The sequence below is a fragment of the Neoarius graeffei genome, chromosome 18, assembly GCF_027579695.1.
Source record: "Neoarius graeffei isolate fNeoGra1 chromosome 18, fNeoGra1.pri, whole genome shotgun sequence".
Classification (NCBI taxonomy): domain Eukaryota; kingdom Metazoa; phylum Chordata; class Actinopteri; order Siluriformes; family Ariidae; genus Neoarius; species Neoarius graeffei.
In genome coordinates, this window is record NC_083586.1 from 48,811,275 (window position 1) to 48,834,851 (window position 23,577).

The 23,577-nt window shown below is 39.8% G+C and overlaps 1 protein-coding gene across 1 annotated transcript in view; it reads right to left on the minus strand.

Annotated features, from left to right (window-relative positions):
* The window catches only part of kcnq5b (potassium voltage-gated channel, KQT-like subfamily, member 5b), a 287,955-nt gene that overhangs the window by 12,191 nt on the left and 252,187 nt on the right, over nt 1–23,577 (minus strand). Inside the window, exons 10-11 of the mRNA XM_060898962.1 lie at nt 16,073–16,293; nt 3,923–4,031 (exon numbers count right to left, since the gene is read on the minus strand). Coding sequence (XP_060754945.1) covers nt 3,923–4,031; nt 16,073–16,293 — 330 coding nt within the window. The remainder of the gene's footprint in view (nt 1–3,922; nt 4,032–16,072; nt 16,294–23,577) is intronic.

Here is a 23,577-nt window from a genome sequence, read left to right on the forward strand (position 1 = left end):
AATGCGCTAAATGTTTTCAATAGGAGACATGTCTCGACTGCAGGCAGGCCAGTTTAACACCTGGACTCTCTTACTATGGAACCATGCTGTTTTAATTCATGCAGAATGTGATTTGGCCTTGTCTTGCTGAAATAAGCAAGATATCATTCAGCATTAATGATGCCTTCCTAGGTGTACAAGCTACCCATGTCATGTGCACTAATGCCCCCTCATACCATCACAGATGCTGGTTTTTGAACTGTGTGCTGATGATAAGCTGGATGGTCCATCTCCTCGTTAGCCTGGAGGACATGGTGTCCATGAGTTCTAAAAAGAATTTCTACTTTTGATTCGTCAGACCTCGGGACAATTTTCCACTTCTCCTCAGTCCATGGTAAAAGAGTTCGGGCTCAGTGAAGGTAGCGGTGTTTCTGGATATTGTTTATATCTGGTTTTAACTTGCATTTGTGGATGCAGTAAGGAACTGTTTTCAGAGACGATGGTTTTCTGAAGTGTCCCTGAGCCCATACAGTGATTTCCACTACAGGCACGTGTCTGCTTTTAATGCAGTGTCTCCGGAGGGCCTGAAGATCACAGGCATCCAATGTCAGTTTTCAACCTTGTCTCTTGCATACAGAGATTTCTCCAGATTCTCTGAATCTTTTAATGATATTATGTACCATAGATGATGTGATCCCCAAATTCTTTGCAATTTTCCATTGAGGAACGTTATTCTTAAATTGTTGCCCTGTTTGCCCTCGCAGTCTTTCACAGACTGGTGAACCCCTCCTCATCTTTACTTCTGAGAGACTCCGCCTCTCTGGGATGCTCTTTTTTTTATACCCAATCATGTCACGGATCTGTTGCCAATTAACTAAATTATAATTTTTTTTAAAGTTACAAAACTTTTTCAGTCTTTTGTTGCCCGTCTCTACTTTTTTGAAACGTATTGCTGGCATGAAATTCAAAAAGAACATATATTTTTCAGAAAACAATAAAATTTCTCAGTTTCAACATCTGATATGTTGTCTCTGTACTTTTTCAATGAAATAGAGGATTTCCATGATTTGCAAATCTCCATATTCTATTTTTATTTACAGTTTAAACAGTATCCCAACTTTTTTGGAAATAGGGTTGTATTATAGTGTTCAAGTATGCAAGTATCCTAGCATGGTAGTATGGATGTATGCTTGTCGGATAGTGTTGAAATAATCAAGAATTCTAGTGTGCAAATATAATAGCATTCAGTTATGCAAATATACATGTTGGCTGGTCTGCAAGTATGCTAGTAGGAAGGCATTTTGTATGCAAGTTTCACGTTGTTTGCCATAATAATAGTATTCAAGTAAACCAAGATGCATGAGTTCAAGTATGCTAGTATGCATATATGCAGTATGGCTAGAATTGTGCTGGACAGTATGCCTCGCATTCGTGTTGTCTCGTATGCTAATGCTTAAGTATGCAAGTTTGCAAATATGCTACAGTGTGTTAGTCTGGCAGAGTATACATATTTGCTAGTATGATAGTGTTCAAGTATGCAAGTAAGCCAATATGCAATTGCTCAAATATGCATGCATGCAGTGTGGCTAGTACTGTGTTGTGTTGGATAATATGACTACTATGCTAGTGCTTACAAATACAAGGTTCCATGCTTGCTAGTACTGAAGTATGCTAATATCCTAATACATATTTGCTACTAGGACAGTATGCTCATAAGCATGCATGCAGTATAGCTAGTAGTCATGCTGGCTAGTATGATAGTGCCCAAGTCTGCAAGTTTGGATATTTGTTAGAATGCTACTGTTTAAGTATGATAGTATGGTAGAGTATGCATATTTGCTGGTATGACAGTATTCAAGTACAGTTGTGGTCAGAAGTTTACAAACAGTGACATGAATGTCATCTTGGATATGAATGTCGGCAGTATTTGGGCTGTCAGTAATTTCTTTGAACTGTTCTTTTTCTGTGGCAAAATGTACAGCATTCATCTTTAATAAAAAAAAATGGATTTGGTGCACAAGTTTTAATTTTCTTTGGGTTTTCTGAAATCAACACAGGGTCAAAATTATACATACAAGGTCAAAAATTTACATACGCTCACTTAGATTATTAATTCAGAGGTGCTGAAACTTCCAAAATGTCTCTTATCTTGCCAAGGCCGAGGTCTCTTAACTCCCTGTTAGTGATCATGATTGACTACAGCTGGTAGCTTCTCTGTGCCTTCATAAAAAGGGTTTGTTTACAGCATTCATTGGATTGACCAACACACAGTAAAATGGGAAAGTCCAAGGAGCTCAGTGCAGATCTGAAAAAGAGGATCACAGATATACACTCTGGAATGTCTCTTGGACCCATTTCTAAACAACTGCACATTCCAAGATCAGTTCAAACAATTGCATCCAAGTTATTGTGAGGTGTAGTCACTTTTCCAAGCCACTTTGCTTCAAGAAAACCCAAACTGTCACCCTCAGCTGAAAGGAAATTGGTTTGGATGGTCAGGAGCAACCTGGGAACCACCATGGCACAGCCCTGCCATGAACTGGAAGCTGATGGATCACTGTCTACAGTTCAGATCACCATGGATTAAGAGGCTGCTATCCAAGAAATAACTCCCTGCTCCAAAATTGACACCTTCAAGCTTAACTATAGTTTGAAGCTGACCACATGGACAAAGAAGAAGCCTTGTGGAGGAAAGCTGTATGGTCAGATGAGACAAAGATTGAGTTGTTTGGCTGCAATGACCACCATGTACAGAGGGACACTGTACCAGCTGGTGGTGGTGGTAGGATCATCATGCTTTGGGGCTGTTTTGCTGCCAGTGGAACTGGTTCATTGCACAAAGTGGATGGAATAATGAAGAAGAAGGACTACCTCAGAATTCTTCAGCATAAACCATCAGAAACTTGAACACGACTTGGGATTTACAACAGGACAATGAACCCAAACACGCATCAGAGCTGGCTGTGGAGGATAAAGCAGGCTAATATTAAGCTGAAAACAAGTCCTGACTTCAACCCTATTGAAAATATATGGACCGTGCTTATAAGTCGAGTCCATGCCAAGAAAAAAAAAAAAACACCAAAAAAAACAAATTTTGAAAAATTGAACTCTACCAATTCTACCATGAAGAGTCGTGAAATATCCAACCAGAATTCTGCCAGAAGCTTGTTCATGGTAAACAAAAATGTTTGGTCAAGGTGAATCTTGCGAAGAAATATTTTACCCAAATATTAGGTGTGTATAATTTTGACCCTGTGTTGATTTCCGAAAACCCAAAGAAAATTAAAACTTGTGCACCAAATTCTAGTGTTTTTTTTTTATTAAAGATGTATGCTGTACGTTCTGCCACAGAAAAGAAGAGTTCAAAGAGATTACTGAAAGCCCAAATATTGCCATGACATTCATATCCAAGATGACATTCATGTCACTGTATGTAAACTTCTGACCACAACTATATGGTAGTAGGCCAAGAGGAAAGTGCTCCGGTATGCAGTATGGCTAGTGTGAATGGTATTCATGCTTGCTAGTATGCGAGTGTTTGAGTATACTAGAAGTATGCTAGCATTTTAAGTATGCATGTCGGCTAATATTCAACGGCTGAAATAAGCAAATATAAGTATGCACGTGTATGCCACTAGTGGTCAGTATGCTAGTGTTCAAGTTTGCAAGTATGCATGCAACTATACTATAATCCATGTTTGCCAGCAGGCTAGTGATCTAGTGTGCAAGCATGCAAGTATGAGTACAGGTACGGTAGTTCAGTGGTTAGGAGTCTGTGCTAGTGACCAGAAGGTTGTGATTTTAAATTCTAGAACAGCCAAAGCCCCACTACAGGGTTCTTGCGTCCTTAACCCCCCCCCTCCACTGCTCACTCTGTAATTGTAATTTAACTGAAAGTGGTGTGAGAGTGTAAGTAATAGTGTGACGGTGTGCTGAGGTTTACCGGACTGCTCGGATGACGGTCTTCACTGCTGGTAACAAGTCGTCTATGGAGATCTCACAGTGACAGCCTTTCTCATCGATGCCCTCCTCTGGTGTCACATTAGCCTCACCTGTTCCGACACACACACACACACACACACACACACACACACACACACACACACACACACACACACACACACACACACACACGTCAGCTCTCTCCTGCTGCCAAGTACACTTAATCTTCCTCTTAGTCATCAATGTCAGTGAGTTCTCTTTTCTGTTACATTAAAGTGGAGATGAAGAAAAAGAATGTCTATTAGACGAGAAAAATGTTAATAATAAAAGAGCCACTGAAGATCAAAGTGAATAAAATGAAATAAATAAAAAAAAAGACAATATACCAACGCGGATTGAAACAAAGACTGAAAAGTGCAATTACAGCAAAAATTAGATTTTCTTTTTCATCATGTTCGGTACTTTTGCAAGTTTAAAAAAAAAAGTCTTCAGACTGCAGAGTACTGAAGTATGCGAGTATAAACATTTGCTACCATTTTTACTCTGCACGTATACTAGTATATACATGTTTATTAGTATGTTGAAGTGTGCAAGATTGTATGGCATGAGTATGCATGTACTGTATGGTATTTATTAGGAACACCCATTCACCTGCTGTTTTACGCTTTTATCTAAATCAGCCAATCCCTTGACAGCAGCACAATGCATAAAGTCATGCAGATACAAATCAAAAGCTTCAGTGAGCTTAATGCTCACTTCAAACGCCAGAATGGGACAAATCGTGATCTCAAAGTGTGCCTTTCACTGTGGCATGGGTGTTGGTTTGAGTATTTCAGAAACTGCTGATCTCACACACAACAGTCGTTTGAGTTTACACAGACAGAATGGTGCGAAAAACAAAAAAGACTGAGTTGCGTGAACGACAGTTCTGTGAGTGGAAACAAACGCCTTGTTGATAAGAGAGGTCACTGGAAGAAATTGGCCAGATTGGTTCGAGCTTTTTTGCCAGGAAGGATATAGCAACTCATAGCAACTCTTTACAACCGTGGTGAGCAGAAAAGCATCTCAGCATGCAACAGAAGACCCCACTGGGTTCCACTCCGGCAGCCAAGAACAGGGCTCTTAGAATCAAGAACAGGTTCCTATTAAAGTGGCCAGTGAGTGAATATTTGATTTACGCTTTTATATGGTTGATTGCCAGTGTTCTAGTGTTCAGATATGCCATTATGCAATAATGTGAGCATGCATGCTTGCAAGTATGCTAGTGTTAAAGTAAGAATGATTTCTCGTACTCTGCTGCACATACGCTAATATGCTAGCGCATGCATGTTTGCTATTCTGCACTGCAGTATACAAGTAGTATGCCAGTATACTTGTAGACACATATAGTGTTGCAATTATACAAGTATGTTAGCATGCAAGAATAAAAGTATGCATGTTTGCTAGTATGTTAGTGCTGAAGTATGCTACTATGCTAATATGAATTTTTGCTAATATGCTAGTATGTATGTGCTCAGAGGTGGACAAAGTACCCAACTTCATTACTGAAGTCAAAGTACAGATCCCACTGGTCAAATGTTACTCCGATACAAGTGAAAGTTGTCCAGTCAAATTTTTACTTTTAAAAATACTTAAGTATTAAAAGTACATTTTGTCAACGCATTGTTGCCACAATGCTTACAAAACCTAATGCCGTTACCAGAGACAGAAATGTGAATTCACAAAATGAACACATGCTGTGCATCATGATGGTTTAACGTTAAGCTAGCTAGTCAGTGAAGCTCCACCTGACATGCGAGCAAACTCGAAAACATATTGGGTAGCTAACGCTACTAAAAAAGAAAAATTTCTACATTCTGTTTATTTGGCAAGATTATGCTAAAACATTTCTGAAAGCACTTCAGATAAATTAACGTTATTCACGTTAGCGTAACTCCGTTTTTACATGCTAACTAACAGTGTCCAAGTTAACTAGCTATGTGTTAACGTTAGCCCAGGGGCGTCACTAGGCCTTTTTTACTGGGGCACGTGCTCCAGTAAAAATCAGCTATGCCCCAGTAAGAAAATGTTGAAAGATTTTCGTAACAAACTAGTTTCTTTGGCAGATCATTTATCTACTGCAAGTTGTAGGACAGAGTGTGTTTCAAACTTCTATCGCCTCTTCTTTCTAACTAATTTTCTGATTGGTCTGGGAGATTCTCACTGTAAACATAGCGTGCGTGCGGCGTGCCATGAGTCCATTTAGCCTACTGGAGAGATGAGTCTACTCTTTGGATGAGTCAGAGAACGGGCTCTGGATGAGTTAAGGTAGCGCAAAGTGTTTGCAACAAAACTAAGCAAACCATATTCTAACAAACCCGTTAAACTACATCAAATTAAACGATATTAAATTACTTTTCCAGATGGATATCAGACAATTCTTCTCACGAAGTAGAGACGGGGCAGGGAAACAGTGACAGATGAGGAGGAGGGTGAGAGAAGTAAGATTAAAGGAACAGTCCACCGTACTTCCATAATGAAATATGCTCTTATCTGAATTGAGACGAGCTGCTCCGTACTTCTCCGAGCTTTGCGTGACCTCCCAGTCAGTCAGACGCAGTCAGACGCGCTGTCACTCCTGTTAGCAATGTAGCTAGGCTCAGCATGGCCAATGGTATTTTTTGGGGCTGTAGTTAGATGCGACCAAACTCTTCCGCGTTTTTCCTGTTTACATAGGTTTATATGACCAGTGACATGAAACAAGTTCAGTTACACAAATTGAAACGTAGCGATTTTCTATGCTATGGAAAGTGCGCACTATAATGACAGGCGTACTAACACCTTCTGCGCGCTTCGACAGCGCATTGATACGGAGCTCAGATATCAAGGCGCTGCCGAAGCGCGCAGAAGGTGTTAGTACGCCTGTCATTATAGTGCGCACTTTCCATAGCATAGAAAATCGCTACGTTTCAATTTGTGTAACTGAACTTGTTTCATATCACTGGTCATATAAACCTATGTAAACAGGAAAAACGCGGAAGAGTTTGGTCGCATCTAACTACAGCCCCAAAAAATACCATTGGCCATGCTGAGCCTAGCTACATTGCTAACAGGAGTGACAGCGCGTCTGACTGACTGGGAGGTCGCGCAAAGCTCGGAGAGGTATGGAGCAGCTCGTCTCAATTCAGATAAGAGCATATTTCATTATGGAAGTACGGTGAACTGTTCCTTTAACGTTGTAGGCTATGTGCTAGTCAGTCATAACTAACTAGCTAAGTTTATGAATCGTGAGAGTTGAGGTGACACATTTAGCATCAGCATGCATTAAAAGCCCAAATGCCAACAATAAATTTTTTGGGGACTGGGATGTGTTTTCCATCTCGTTGACCTATTCCTCAAATAACTTCATCCATGAAAGCATGAGAATTATCCACTTTGCATAGGTTGGGGACAGGAACATTAAGGTGCATTTTGTGTGTGTGTGTGTGGGGGGGGCATTTTGTGTGTGTGTGTTGAGGGGGGCAGTGCCCCAGTAAAGCTTAATTCCTAGTGACGCCCCTGCGTTAGCCGTGGACAAGGCGACGGCAATTTGGCAGGCAAATCCATAGAAAGTCCTTTGACTAACCAGACTGCATTGCTATTGCAACGTTATCGCTAGCTCTAAAAGCACAGACAACTTCGTTGCAAGCTTTCTCTTGGAATAAAACGTTTATATTCCTCAATATGCTTCCGCAGGTTGGATGGCGAGTTTTTTTTAGGCCGTGATGTGGTTCGTTTTCGGCAAACATTTAAAACGAAATGAATCTTTAATCCTTTCAGAAAACTGAAACATGGGTTCTAGGTAAAGCCATGCGTGTGTGCATTCATTCCCCAGAAGAACCGCCTCCTTCCATTCTGCCATCAACTGATCGTGTTAACCTTCATCCTACCAAGTGGGGTCCATCTGGACCCCGCACCTATATGTTTGTTTGCCATTTTAAAAATATGTGACATACTGCCTCACCGTTTTATGAATTTGTCGGAATTTATGTCTTAATTAAAACACTAAAGCACCGGAAGATCAGCTTTTTGCATTGTGAAGGTATAATTAATTTGTTACTGGGGTCCAACCGGACCCCAGAGTAAAGTTTATCTGTCTTTCATTTTATAATTGAATAGCACACTGAAAGTTAACTTCTTTAATTTCTTTTATGTTCCATAATGAAACTACCAAGGCATTCCTTCTTGGGGTCCGTGTGGACCCCACTGCTGCAATAAGCACAGGCTGCAAAACAAAAGCCCTAAATTATTTTACAATTACTTTTTTGTTTTAAATTCTGTAAGAAAAGACCTAAGTTGTAATCCAGAATGTTTTACAGCTGCATGAGCTGCAAAAATCATGTACATAATGCCAATTTTTTTTGTGGCGCTATAATTTGCTACATGTATGCTAGTTATTGCAATATTATTGCAATGTTATTGCATTTATAATACATCATTGATATTCAGCCATAGTGGATTTTGTTCTTCAATAAAGTTATGTCTGTTTGCTGCATTGAATTGGTTCTTACTACATTGATTTCAAGGTATTCCCTCCTGGGGTCCATACGGACCCCGCCTGGTAGTTTGTGTATGTAAAATTGGCTGGTAGGATGAAGGTTAAGTGTGTTCTTTATGCCTTGGGCCCTTTAGTGTATTGCTGTTATTAATACAAGATGTTCTGAACAAAACTTATCTGGTGATTTTGTCTTTATAAGCTTTAATTTTAAAGAAAAGTATTGGGGTCCAAACGGACCCCACATGGTAAGATTAAGGTGAAATAGCATGGTAGGATGAGGGTTAAATAACACTGCTGAGAAATCACTGATCTTGATTTTATAGTCTATGGACGTGATGTGACTAGTGATTACTGATCGTCTGTCTCAGTGTCACCTGCGAAAAACCCATCACGTTTTAGAAAAGAAAAGAAAAAACATCCACTTTCTAAGCTGCTTCATAGTAACGAGTAACGAGGACCTTGATAGAAATGTAGTGGAGTGAAAAGTACGATATTTGTCTTTCAAATGCAGTGAAGTGAAGTCATGGGTTTCCAAAAACATAATACTCAAGTAAAGTACAGATACTCAAAAAGTGTACTTCGTTACTGTCCACTTCTGTACGTGTTGAAGTATGCAAGTTTGCAAGTCACACGTTCACTAAAGAATATGCGCTAGTGTGCCATGTTTGCGATTCTATATGGAAAAATAAGAGTGACAGCATGCAAGTGTTCAAGTATGCAAGTATGATATTTTATAGATACTTACTAGTATGATGTTCAATTACACAAGTATGCTAGTATGCATTTTTGTTAGTGTTGAAGTATACAGATATGCGTGCGTGCTCTTACACAAGTATACAAGTAGGGACGTTTTCTAGTATGCACATATGCTAGTGTATACCTGTTTGATAGTACGTTACTGGTGAAGTATGCAAGTGTTCAAGTATGTAAATTAGACTGCACCTTCAGTCATTTCTATTACCTTTAAACATTCTGAACAGAATACGTTACAGATCCTAGATTGTGTCGTTTCTACTACAAAGATGCTTTCGAGAGATCCTGTAATCAAAGCAAATCCTGTTCCTCCAGTCACACTGCACACTCCAGCAGGTCTTTTCCGCTGATCTACAACTGAACGCAGGGCTGGACTGCAAAGAATCAGCTTATGCACAGACACAGTGTGCTCAGTACAGCCGTGAGTCTGTCTTGCTGTAGGTTGGGATGGTGGACCTGAGATTGAAATTTGAGCGGGTGTAGAAGACCGAGGCCCAAAACACTGGAAGAGGTCAGAGCTGAAAATAAGCATGCGTGGGTACATGTGTGTGAGAAGGTTTGGATGTCTGACAAAACCACTGTATTCGCAGAGAGAAGACAGGATCTGCAGTGTCAGCCCACAGAGGGAGGGATGGAGGCGTAGGGAGAAGGCTACAGAGGGAGAGAACAGACCCTGTCTCAGCAGGAGACTTCTGGGGACAAGTGAGGACCATTTGTCCCTGAGGACACACTGCTCGAAAAAAAAAACAAACCCGTTACCCATCATTTTGTGTCAGGTGTTAACATGATGCTTCACTAGAGATAGCGCAACTTCATATGCATTAGGTATAAATCGTTCACGTTCATCAAGATCTACAGTACATCAAGGGTTAGCTCTGGTATCAGGGAAGTTCATTGCTGTATTAGAACAATAGTGACCATAATCATGTTTTAAATAGCTTTATACCACAGTCTTATTGAATTAAATCGGGGAAAACACACTCCAGGCTGTGCAGTTAGAAGAAAATAATGCCCAAGGTGGGGTAGTGTGATGAGGCACAACACTCAAGTGGAGTGCCACTACTCCAGTGATGTGCATTATTTTTGTATACCAGGATGGTCTGAATGTTTGATTCTGCTTAGACTTCAATGTTTAATTTATTAATGGATGACATGTTCTCCCCGTGTCCGTGTGGGTTTCCTCCGGGTGCTCCGGTTTCCCCCACAGTCCAAAGACATGCAGGTTAGGTTAACTGGTGACTCTAAATTGAGCGTAGGTGTGAATGTGAGTGTGAATGGTTGTCTGTGTCTATGTGTCAGCTCTGTGATGACCTGGCGACTTGTCCAGGGTGTACCCCGCCTTTCGTCCGTAGTCAGCTGGGATAGGCTCCAGCTTGCCTGCGACCCTGTAGAACAGGATAAAGCGGCTAGAGATAATGAGATGAGATGGATGATATGTTGTACATTTTAATGGTTTATAGTAATGCTGTAGATTTGATGCTGTGGAACATCCACGAGATAAGCTAGCTCCTGTTCTCATTTATGTTCTTCTTCTCATATGTCAGCCGTAGTTGACCGTTTACTGCAGATTTTTACTCAGAAGAGCTGCCTAGGGTGGACGTCGAGGACGTCGAGCAGTTCGCACCCCACCATTCACACCTATGGACAATTAAGAGTAGCCAGTTAATCTAACCACATGTCTTTGGACTGTGGAGGAAACCCACGCAGACACGGGGAGAACATGCAAACTCCACACAGAAAGGCCCTTGCCAGCCGCTGGGTTCGAACCCAGAATCTTCTTGCTGTGAGGTGACAGTGCTAACCACTACTATATATATATATATATATATATATATATATATATATATATATATATATATATATATATATACACACACACATACACACAGTGGTGCTTGAAAGTTTGTGAACACTTCAGAATTTTCTATATTTCTGCATAAACATGACCTAAAACATCATCAGAGTTTCACACAAGTCCTAAAAGTACAACCCCGATTCCAAAAAAGTTGGGACAAAGTACAAATTGTAAATAAAAACGGAATGCAATGATGTGGAAGTTTCAAAATTCCATATTTTATTCAGAACAGAACATAGATGACATATCAAATGTTTAAACTGAGAAAATGTATCATTTAAAGAGAAAAATTAGGTGATTTTTAAATTTCATGATAACAACACATCTCAAAAAAGTTGGGACAAGGCCATGTTTACCACTGTGAGACATCCCCTTTTCTCTTTACAACAGTCTGTAAACGTCTGGGGACTGAGGAGACAAGTTGCTCAAGTTTAGGGATAGGAATCTTAACCCATTCTTGTCTAATGTAGGATTCTAGTTGCTCAACTGCCTTAGGTCTTTTTTGTCGTATCTTCCGTTTTATGATGTGCCAAATGTTTTCTATGGGTGAAAGATCTGGACTGCAGGCTGGCCAGTTCAGTACCCGGACCCTTCTTCTACACAGCCATGAGGCTGTAATTGATGCAGTATGTGGTTTGGCATTGTCATGTTGGAAAATGCAAGGTCTTCCCTGAAAGAGACGTCGTCTGGATGGGAGCATATGTTGCTCTAGAACCTGGATATACCTTTCAGCATTGATGGTGTCTTTCCAGATGTGTAAGCTGCCCATGCCACACGCACTAATGCAACCCCATACCATCAGAGATGCAGGCTTCTGAACTGAGTGCTGACAACAACTCGGGTCATCCTTCTCCTCTTTAGTCCGAATGACACGGCGTCCCTGATTTCCATAAAGAACTTCAAATTTTGATTCGTCTGACCACAGAACAGTTTTCCACTTTGCCACAGTCCATTTTAAATGAGCCTTGGCCCAGAGAAGACGTCTGCGCTTCTGGATCATATTTAGATACGGCTTCTTCTTTGAACTATAGAGTTTTAGCTGGCAACGGCGGATGGCACGGTGAATTGTGTTCGCAGATAATGTTCTCTGGAAATATTCCTGAGCCCATTTTGTGATTTCCAATACAGAAGCATGCCTGTATGTGATACAGTGCCGTCTAAGGGCCCAAAGATCACGGGCACCCAGTATGGTTTTCCGGCCTTGACCCTTACGCACAGAGATTCTTCCAGATTCTCTGAATCTTTTGATGATATTATGCACTGTATATGATGATATGTTCAAACTCTTTGCAGTTGTACACTGTCGAACTCCTTTCTGATATTGCTCCACTATTTGTCGGCGCAGAATTAGGGGGATTGGTGATCCTCTTCCCATCTTTACTTCTGAGAGCCGCTGCCACTCCAAGATGCTCTTTTTATACCCAGTCATGTTAATGACCTATTGCCAATTGACCTAATGAGTTGCAATTTGGTCCTCCAGCTGTTCCTTTTTTGTACCTTTAACTTTTCCAGCCTCTTATTGCCCCGTCCCAACTTTTTTGAGATGTGTTGCTGTCATGAAATTTCAAATGAGCCAATATTTGGCATGAAATTTCAAAATGTGTCACTTTTGACATTTGATATGTTGTCTATGTTCTATTGTGAATACAATATCAGTTTTTGAGATTTGCTTTCAGTATCTGGTGTGACCCCCTTGTGCAGCAATAACTGCAACTAAACGTTTGCAGTAACTGTTGATCAGTCCTGCACACCGGCTTGGAGGAATTTTAGTCCATTCCTCCGTACAGAACAGCTTCAACTTTGGGATGTTGGTGGGTTTCCTCACATGAACTGCTCGCTTCAGGTCCTTCCACAACATTTTGATTGGATTAAGGTCAGGACTTTGACTTGGCCATTCCAAAACATTCACTTTATTCTTCTTTAACCATTCTTTGGTAGAACGACTTGTGTGCTTAGAGTCGTTGTCTTGCTGCATGACCCGCCTTCTCTTGAGATTCAGTTCATGGACAGATGTCCTGACATTTTCCTTTAGAATTTGCTGGTATAATTCAGAATTCATTGTTCCATTGATGATGGCAAGCCGTCCTGTTCCCAGATGCAGCAAAACAGGCCCAAACTATGATACTACCACCACCATGTTTCACAGATGGGATAAGGTTCTTATGCTGGAATGCAGTGTTTATTATCCAATAGCCTTCTGGCTTGCCCACGTGATCTTTAGCAAACTGCAGACGAACAGCAATGTTCTTTTTGGAGAGCAGTGGCTTTCTCCTTGCAACCCTGCCATGCACACCATTGTTGTTCAATGTTCTACTGATGGTGGACTCATGAACATTAGCCAATGTGAGAGAGGCCTTCAGTTGCTTAGAAATTACCCTGTGGTCCTTTGTGACCTCGCCGACTACTACACGCCTTGCTCTTGGAGTGATCTTTGTTGGTCGACCACTCCTGGGGAGGGTAACAATGGTCTTGAATTTCCTCCATTTGTACACAATCTGTCTGACTGTGGATTGGTGGAGTCCAAACTCTTTAGAGATGGTTTTGTAACCTTTTTCAGCCTGATGAGCATCAACAACGCTTTTTCTGAGGTCCTCAGAAATCTCTTTTGTTCGTGCCATGATACACTTCCACAAACATGTGTTGTGAAGATCAGACTTTGATAGATCCCTGTTCTTTAAATAAAACAGGGTGCCCACTCACACCTGATTGCCATCCCATTGATTGAAAACACCTGACTCTAATTTCACCTTCAAATTAACTGCTAATCCTAGAGGTTCACATACTTTTGCCACTCACAGATATGTAATATTGGATCATTTTCCTCAATAAATAAATGACCAAGTCTAATATTTGTGTCTCATTTGTTTAACTGGGTTCTCTTTATCTACTTTTAGGACTTGTGTGAAACTCTGATGATGTTTTAGGTCATATTTATGCAGAAATATAGAAAATTCTAAAGGGTTCACAAACTTTCAAGCACCACTGTATGTGTGTGTGTGTATATATCTTGCTCTCTCTATCTCTCTATCTGTCTATAACTACACAGCAAAATCCCCAGTGTTGAATTAACACCCAGAGTGTTTTTATAGGTCCAATTGGACCTATATAAACACTCTGGGTGTTAATTCAACACTGAGGAATTTGCTGTGTATCCATCTCTCGCTCTATCTATCTACTGTATCTATCTATCTCTCTCTCATATATGTATCTCGCTCTCTCTCTTATATATATATATATATATATATATATATATATGAGTGATTCCACGCTTATGGGTACTGAAATGGGGACATGAACTTATTTTTAAAAATTCACCTAAAACCATTTCTTTTTTTTACCATCAGGTCACAAAACATGTAATCTTTAATGAATGATATGTTAAAAGATAACTTGAATTTTCTGAGATGTAATAAAAACATATTTATATGCCAAAGTCAGAACATAACAGAAGTGTTGTGGACATATAGATTCTCAATTTTAACAATGTACAATTACTTTTTGAAACATAGGAAGGTGATGTTTTAGCAAATATAATTAATAAACATGTGTAGTAGAATAAACATGCACATTCTTTCAATAAGATTAACATGGTATATAGCTAGATTGTAATTAATTTGTAACAGACGCGAGATGGACAATCGTAACAGAAGTAATGTAACAGACATCATTTTGGAACTCATAGGCTTGACTTTGGCATATAAATATGTTTTTATTACATCTCAGAAAATTAAAGTTATCTTTTAACATATCATTCATTAAAGATTACATGTTTTGTGACCTGATGGTAAAAAAAGAAATGGTTTTAGGTGAATAAGTTCATGTCCCCATTTCAGTACCCATAAGCGTGGAATCACTCATATATATATATATATATATATATATATATATATATATATATATATATATATATATATCGCTCTCTATCTGTCTATCTATCTCCCTCTAGCTCTCTCCATCTCTCTCTCTCTCTCTCTCTCTCTCTCTCTCTCTCTATCTCTCTCTATTGCTCTCTCCATCTGTCTCCATCTCCCTCTAGCTCTCTCTATATATCTCTCTATCTCTATCTAACTCTCTCTCTCTCCCCCCCAGCCTGTCACTTTATTGAGAAACTAGAAAGCATAACCTCTTGAACTCCAGGGTGCTAGGAGTAACTCTGCCTCAAGTTGGGTCACATTATTGCCTATAAATTTATAAAAATGTAAAGAGAAAATTAAAATTAGATAGAGCCTGTGACTAAAAAGTCACAGTAATTTGCGCTGGCTGACCTTTCTCAATTGAAGGTCAAGGAAAAATTGCGCCCTGCCGCCCCGAACAAAAGAAAAAAGAAAAAAAACTGATTGAAAAAATCATGAAAATTGACAGAGTTATAAGTGATTGAAAAAAGCCCGCTTTTCACAGATCATTCCGGATCAGTGATCTGGATCAGCACCAAAACTCATAGCTACGTAATTCAGCCCAGCGGTATTCTTCATGTGAAACGTGGTGATGATTGGTTGAAAATTGATGGAGAAATAGCATCCTAAAAAACGTTAGGAGAATAATAAGACTAAGAATAATAATGTAGAAAGATCATGAGTGAGAGTAACAATTTGCGCAAATGAAAATTTACCAAAACGATTTTTAAAAAAAATCATGTTAGCATATAATAAAAATAAAAGCGCTTCAATGAGTGTTGAGCATTTCAGTAATGCTGATACAGTTGAGGGAAAATCCTTTCAATGGAAACTCATTTCTATCACTTGAAAAAAAAATCGTAAATCATACTTTCTTAAAATTCTGACATACGTAAAATCTCATTACAAGTGTGCAATTATTTTAATTTGTACTTGAACACACAGGTCAGATTTTTCATTTTTGCCTGACCACTGCCTTGTATTTAAATATTTCATGTAGAAAAATTGACACAATTTAATAATTTGAAAGATGAAACTGCGTTAATGGAAACTGGTCAATCAGAGCCCACGTTTGTTTCCACATGACATTTTTGGGGGGATTTTTTTTTTTTTGACATCGCCATGTGGACTTACCATCGGCGGTGGAGCGGGACTGGCTCTTGAGGCGGAGAGAGGGTCTGAAGCGAGTGCGGTCGTTGAAGCTCCAGCTCTTCTGCACTTTGACTGGACTGGAGCCGTCGCTGTTGATCTCGGCGCCTGGGGAACGCCGGTCTATGACGGACATTTGTCTGCTCTTGATGCTCTGACCACGAGGACTGGCCATCCTGACACGGTCTTTAAAGCTCAGCTTTTGACTAAGAGACAAAAGACGGAGAGATATCAAGAGCAAGAAGATGAGAGCACATGGCAGACTTTAAGATACTGTAATACGACACTGTGAGCAGTCATGTTGCTCCAAACCTGCATACAATTCACATTCCCTGACACCTCAGTGTATTAGTTTCTATCTCTGCTCTACACACATCCTCTTATCACATTCCACTAGAGGCCATTTTCCTTTTCAAGTTGAATTAATACGAGATTCTGATTGAAAGGAGTTTAAACATTCGTTTGTTCTTGCCGAACGCTGTTTTTGTTATTCTCATCTCATTATCTCTAGCCGCTTTATCCTGTTCTACAGGGTCGCAGGCAAGCTGGAGCCTATCCCAGCTGACTACAGGCGAAAGGCGGGGTACACCCTGAACAAGTCACCAGGTCATCACAGGGCTGACACATAGACACAGACAACCATTCACACTCACATTCACACCTACGGTCAATTTAGAGTCACCAGTTAACCTAACCTGCATGTCTTTGGACTGTGGGGGAAACCGGAGCACCCGGAGGAAACCCACGCGGACACGGGGGGAACATGCAAACTCCGCACAGAAAGGCCCTCGCCGGCCATGGGGCTCGAACCCGGACCTTCTTGCTGTGAGGCGACAGCGCTAACCACTACACCACCGTGCCGCCCCTGTTTTTGTTATTGTTTTGTATAATGTTAATCGCAAGATTAGAAGCCTTTTACTCAAACATTTACGGTAATTTGCTGCAATGATGAAAGCTGATGTTAGCATTCACCACAAAGTCGCAAACCACAATGTTTTGCATGACTCATCTCAAGAAAAAAAAAAACAAGATAAGACTCGAGTTACAGACAGGGTTAATTGTCACAGCTTTTCTCACAAATTAATTTGCCACCTTGTTGCTCGGAAAGCCTCCGAATGTTACTTGGGTTTGGAAATAGGAAAAAAAATTATTGCATCTCAATATGCACAGCAATAGCAAAATAATTAAATATATGATAGCACTAACAGTAACATTAACAGTAATAATTTGTAATAATAATTACAACCAGTGCAGTCAGAGAAAAAAAAAACATGAAATTAACTAATGCATAAGAAATTATAATCACTGCAAGCATTAGCATGCATTGTCCGAGTGCGAAAAATACATTTTCATTTGCAAGCAAGGTTCTTTAAACGTAATCTCTTTACAGCAGCGGCTTGTGACCATAGATTTTGGTGGGGGAAGACATTAAAACAACAACAAAGCCTCATACAGAATTAACCGAGAGGCTATCAGGTTTGACTGATGCTACTATATAGTGTCCTTTTTTTTACGTATCCACGTAATAGGAAGTCGAGCGCTGATATGGCTTGAATGGACTTGAACAAAATAATTATACACCAATTTTCAGCACAGACAAAAACCAAAACAATACAATTTCCTTCGTTGATCAAAGTGAACATCTCTGATGTAACACTGCGAGCTCACTCTTAAACTGGTAAGGAAATTTAGCTTCATGATCTTTCAGATGTGAAAAGTTTTCAATGACAGCTTTACTGATCTCAAACATGCATACATACATACATACATACATCATCTCTAGCCGCTTTATCCTGTTCTACAGGGTCGCAGGCGAGCTGGAGCCTATCCCAGCTGACTACGGGCGAAAGGCGGGGTACACCCTGGACAAGTCGCCAGGTCATCACAGGGCTGACACATAGACACAGACAACCATTCACACTCACATTCACACCTACGGTCAATTTAGAGTCACCAGTTAACCTAACCTGCATGTCTTTGGACTGTGGGGGAAACCGGAGCACCCGGAGGAAACCCACGCGGACACGGGGAGAACATACAAACTCCATACAGAAAGGCCCTCATTGGCCGCTGGGCTCGAACCCAGAACCTTCTTGCTGTGAGGCGACAGTGCTAACCACTACACCACTGTGCCGCCCCATGATAAACATTTTCTATCTATCCACATTCACTGGATATGAGCAATCGTACGCTCTGATTGGCTACTCGACCACTAGGCTATCAGCTCATATATCATGAGAAGAGTAAAACAAAATGGCGGCGCGTGTTGCTGAACCAATCGAGGATGAAATAAAAGCTCTACTCGAAAACAAACCCCCAAAAAATACAAAAAAAAAGCAAGAAAATATGGAATGAAAGTATTTGATGGTAAGAACGTATCCTTTTTTATTTTTCGAGAATTATTATTATTGCAATTTTCACAAATTGCTACCGTCATTTCACCGGTCTGTTTACCGTACATTCTAAGCGGAAATGATTTTGTCGGACGTTTTGTATAAAGTTTTTACTTTCGAAAACTCGAATTTGCAAAAAATAAAAATAAAAATGCTGAGTTTCTCAAAATCCAGTGAATGTGGAGAGAATAAAACAGTTATTCCACTCAATCTCGTCGTACATGGCTTATAGCCAACAGTGCAGTGCACCCCAAAGACACAATAACAACCTAGCTAGCTACACAACAGTATAGATTAAACTTGCTAATCATATTTTCAGTCAGGAAACGGACTGAAAACTACTGTATGGTCTGTTTCACAATCATGGTTGTCTTTTTGAATAACACCAACTGACTCTTGCAACTCGGTCCAGTAATTAATAAATAAATAAATAAATAAATAAATAAATACACGCACACCTCCAGCCCTACCTACAGCACTAATGTCTCTTACACGTTCTTATAAATATGTTTAAGAGTTGAATGCGGCTCAGTTTTGACCTTGTGGTCATTTCATTTCATTCTGCTTTAATCTTTAAACACTTCGATTTTAATAAGTTAAATTCAGGCCATGTACACACGTAGCCGGGTATTTTTAAAACCGAACATTCCCCCCCCCCGTTTATAAAAATGTTTTATCCACACCACCTCGTCTTCGAAAAAAATCCCTTCCACACATAACCGAACATCTGCGTTTTCAATCACATTCATAAGCATTCCAAACCTGTAGATGGCATTATTTCCCCAAATCCTACCCCCTAATCACATCAGAATAGCCCTCTGTTGGCGTCACTTCCGCCTAAACATAAAACATGGCGCCAAGCTCGTTCGTCTGGACAGACTCGGAGACAGAATTGCTTCTAAACACAATTTTGGAGTATAAACTTCAAAAGACGCAAGAAAACGTTGATTGGGAATCTTGTCAAAGCAAATATGTGGACATATTGACCCTGTTTTTGGAGCAGTCGTTGGGCTTCTAAAATTAAACATGTAAATAGCACCTGCACAATAATTAACGCTTTCAAGGCACTACTCCGATCCATTACTCTTTGTCCATGCTTAATCTGGCTTCTGCAGTAAACAAAGGTCGCACGTTTGACGTCAGGGCAGATTTGTTGTCATTTTTTTGGCGCAGATTGTGACGTTCTAAAACGCAAAACTCCGGTTATCTCTGTCTACACGAAAAGGCATACACGGAGTTTTCAAAAATCTTCACTTTGCCCGGAGTTTTTTTAAATATTCGTTTTTGATGTGTTTTCATGTGGATGACAGGCCAAAACGTAGAAAAATATCTTCGATTTAGCAGATACCCGGCTACGTGTGGACGGGGTCTCAGAATCGCATTTTTAGCACTAACTAGGTTTTACTTTGGGACGTACACTTTTACTTTCACTGACAACAGAAGGATATTTAAGCGGAAGTTACATCGTTTTGTAAACTAAGTGCCTCTGACGGTCCTTTGTCTGTTAAAAATATTCCTCTCTGGAAATCGCTCACCATATGATGAGGTTGTAAATGATTTAAGAAAATATGTCTCTTTTGAAGCAGAATATTCGGTTGTTGCTCAGTAAAAAACAGGACTTGAAACAGATGGGAGACACTTTTGCAGCGGAGCTTCACATGTGGTTGAAATGCGAGTCCGTCAAAAAGTGTCTTCTCTGGAAAACCACAAGGATTGTGGTCACCGCGTCAGTAGTTATTCCAGTTACCACCATGTACGGTACAAACATCGCTGCACAGGACTTGAAAATTTGTACTTAACATACATCACAGACATTTCAACAGTTTTTCACTTTGTATTATCTTACTCTTGAGGGCTATAAGAAAGGGGATCAGTTTTAGAAATACACTATACGGTACGTCATCTATTCACCACAACCAACACGTCCAGTGTAACCCAAGAGCATTAGCTCAAAATTGAGTCCAACCCGGAACAAATTAGTAACAAGCTGAATTTTTCAGAATATGTTCAGAATACCCTTAGGAATAACATACTAAAAGTCCCCGGGAATCCACCTTGTGCTCTCTGAGAAATTCAAGATGGCGTCCAAAATGGCCGCCGATTGGAGATTTTTCAATATCTCAGGGATAAAACATAATATAAATGCAATTAAAATGTTAAATTATATGTTTTCTCATACAAGCAATGCAAATTCACCATTGTCACACTGTTAAAATTAAAATTAACCAAGATTACAAGGTCATTAATGTGGAAATTACATGGAATTTGATGGTTGACATGATTGACAGATTAGCTTAGTAGGCTACCTACATACATGAACATAATGTAAGACAACAATTAGACATCAATTTCCTTAATATTTAGTGCATCTTTAAGCGTTGATAAAATATTAAAGGGAAATTAAATTTGAGAACTCTATCTTCTAAAACTACAATGGCAAGCTGTTTCAGTACACTTCTTCAACATTCCGGCGACTTTCATGACAAAAAGGTCTGCCTCAATAAAAGCTCTTGCTTATAAACAATGAGTAGACTTAAACACTTCTCAGTGCCTCAGTTGTAATGCTTGGACCTTTGTTGTACCATCAATGAAGTAGGGAATTTATTCAAGCTTGTTTAAGGGTGGAAAAAAATTAATCTTTGAGTTTCTAGCGCCAGTCTTTACTACTAGCAATGCCAGTGTGTTCGGACAAAAAATGACTAAACTCAGCATGACCTTTTAAAAATGACTGAACTCAGCATGACCTTTTAACATGCCATTTTTCATTTTACACCACCAATTTACTTTAATTAATATTAATGAAAATAAGTGCTCCAACCCCTAGTAATTGTGTTTGTTGTTTTGTGAACAGAATAGGATGATACGGAGTGAACGAGTAACCAATGGATCCACACTATACATACTGTTATAATAATGTGTACATTGTTATTATATAATGTTAATACACAATGTAATTAATACAGACATGTTGGAATTTACTCTCCTACCCTACAAAACATATATTCTGACCTTTTAATTGCATTAATATTTTGTTTTGGGCCTGAGATATGGGCAGATCTCCATTTGGCGGCCATTTTGGATGCCATGTTGAATTTCTCAGAGAGCACAAGGGGGATTTCCGGGCACTTTTAGTATGTTATTCCTAAAGGTATTCTGAACATATCCTGAAATTTTCAGCTTGTTACTAATTTGTTCCGGGTATAACCCTATTACTCCTGGGCTAGTGTATGACCTCAACTCTGAAATTCTGTGCAGTTCATTTCCATCTCAAAACGTCATTATTGGCAGCAGAGAAACACAAAAAGCTGAAGTTTGATTTTTGGACTATTGTGGACCCAAAAAATAGACCCTGATTGTGAAACAGCCCTTATAGACTAAAAAGGCAGCACTGCTCATTTTGATAATTTGCGTTCAAATTGATTTTTATAAGAAAATTCAGCTGTTTTTAAAGCAGGTGTGTTTCTCATCGCTATTAACCATAAAGTGCGAGACAAACATTCAAATTAACATTAAAAGTAGACGGCCTTTTGATTTCATAAAAATCAGTGAAATTTAGTTCCCTCTGAAATTTGGTCATTGTGATATATGCTTATTTCTGTAATATCTAATATATATCGGGCCATTCTGTGGCTGGGAAGTTATTTAATTTGTTTACCTTCTTCTCCTTCTTCTTTTGGGTTTTACGGCAGCTGGCATCCACGGTGTCACATTACTGCCATCTACAGATTTACCTTTGACCGTGCACTGACAGTTTCATCATTCTGTCGCTAAACGAACAGCTGATCACACCGAGGTGCTCGCTGACCGCCGATATTTATTAGTTTGGTCCCGCGTTTCCTTTCCTTCGCAACATGACGTCTTTTCTTCTCGCTTTCCTTTGCTGTAGTCGGTCTTTCACGTTTCATATGCATCATCCATTTTTCTCTCCTGTTTCAAATTTGTATCCCACAATGCCTTGCGCGAACGGGGAAAGCCCACCATTAATTTCCCTGAGGGAACCCTCCCACAGGGATCAATAAAGTTTTATCTAATCTAATCTAATGACGTAGTATCTTGAACCGGGTCATGGTGAAGCCGGAAAAAATAGCAGAGAATTTAGGGCCACGTGGTTCAAAATTCATTCATTGTTCTATTTAAAAAAAAAAAAAGAATAAAATTGGAAGTCTGAGATTCCAATTCAGTAGCTTTCGGTCCACTAAACAAAAATAATTGGGTGTCGGGAAAAAATAATTTTTATGATCTAAACTTGAAAAATCTGAAAGGCAGTCTGCTTTTAACTGTTTTGTCTGTTGCTCTTCCCCCACTCATAAACAAAACATTCACAGAGTGAACATGGGGCAGCGTGATCCTTGCCCCAGTGGGCCTCTGTTAGCGCTTGTTGTACTTCCTTGTACTACAACTTGTAGTTTTGATGCAATACAAACTCTACAGAGCTACATGAGGCTTCGGCTAATATCTGTCAGAAAGAATAGTTTTAAAATCATTGAACACATTCTGAAATTTAAATGTATGGACTTTATGAAGATTATCATTTGTTAAACGGCTGATATACAGTATACGGTTCAGCTCTATCCCACCTGCCGCTATGGCCGAGCCACCACTGCAAATAATACGACTGGACAGTGGAGATAAGCACACAGCAGACTTATATCGCTTCCTTTCTGATTGCATCTAAAGAACAAAATCAAAATCCAGATTTTTCCCAGTCGTCCATGCACTTAAGAGTCAGTCGAGCATTCCAAGAGTTAACAGAACACGATGCATGGCACGTATACCTCTGTGAATTCAGTTTCCTGCGAAGTCCGCGCTTATCGCTAAGACCCTTACTAGGATCGAGAGAGAGATACAGGCATAACGTCATGTTAGTTTAATTGCTTTCTCTCAGCTCAGTAGGTGACTGATTTCGATTTGTAACCCAGGTGCTCTTCAGTAAATCTATGCTAATTCCACGACCACAACATACGTTTCTGATGGCCAGTGAGTCAGCACGCAAGCAACTTGAGACTCATTAGGAGCAATAAATGCTCCAGAAACTACATTACCCTGATGAAGGACCCTCATCCCTGCACCTCATTTGCATCTTTGATATGGCTCTTC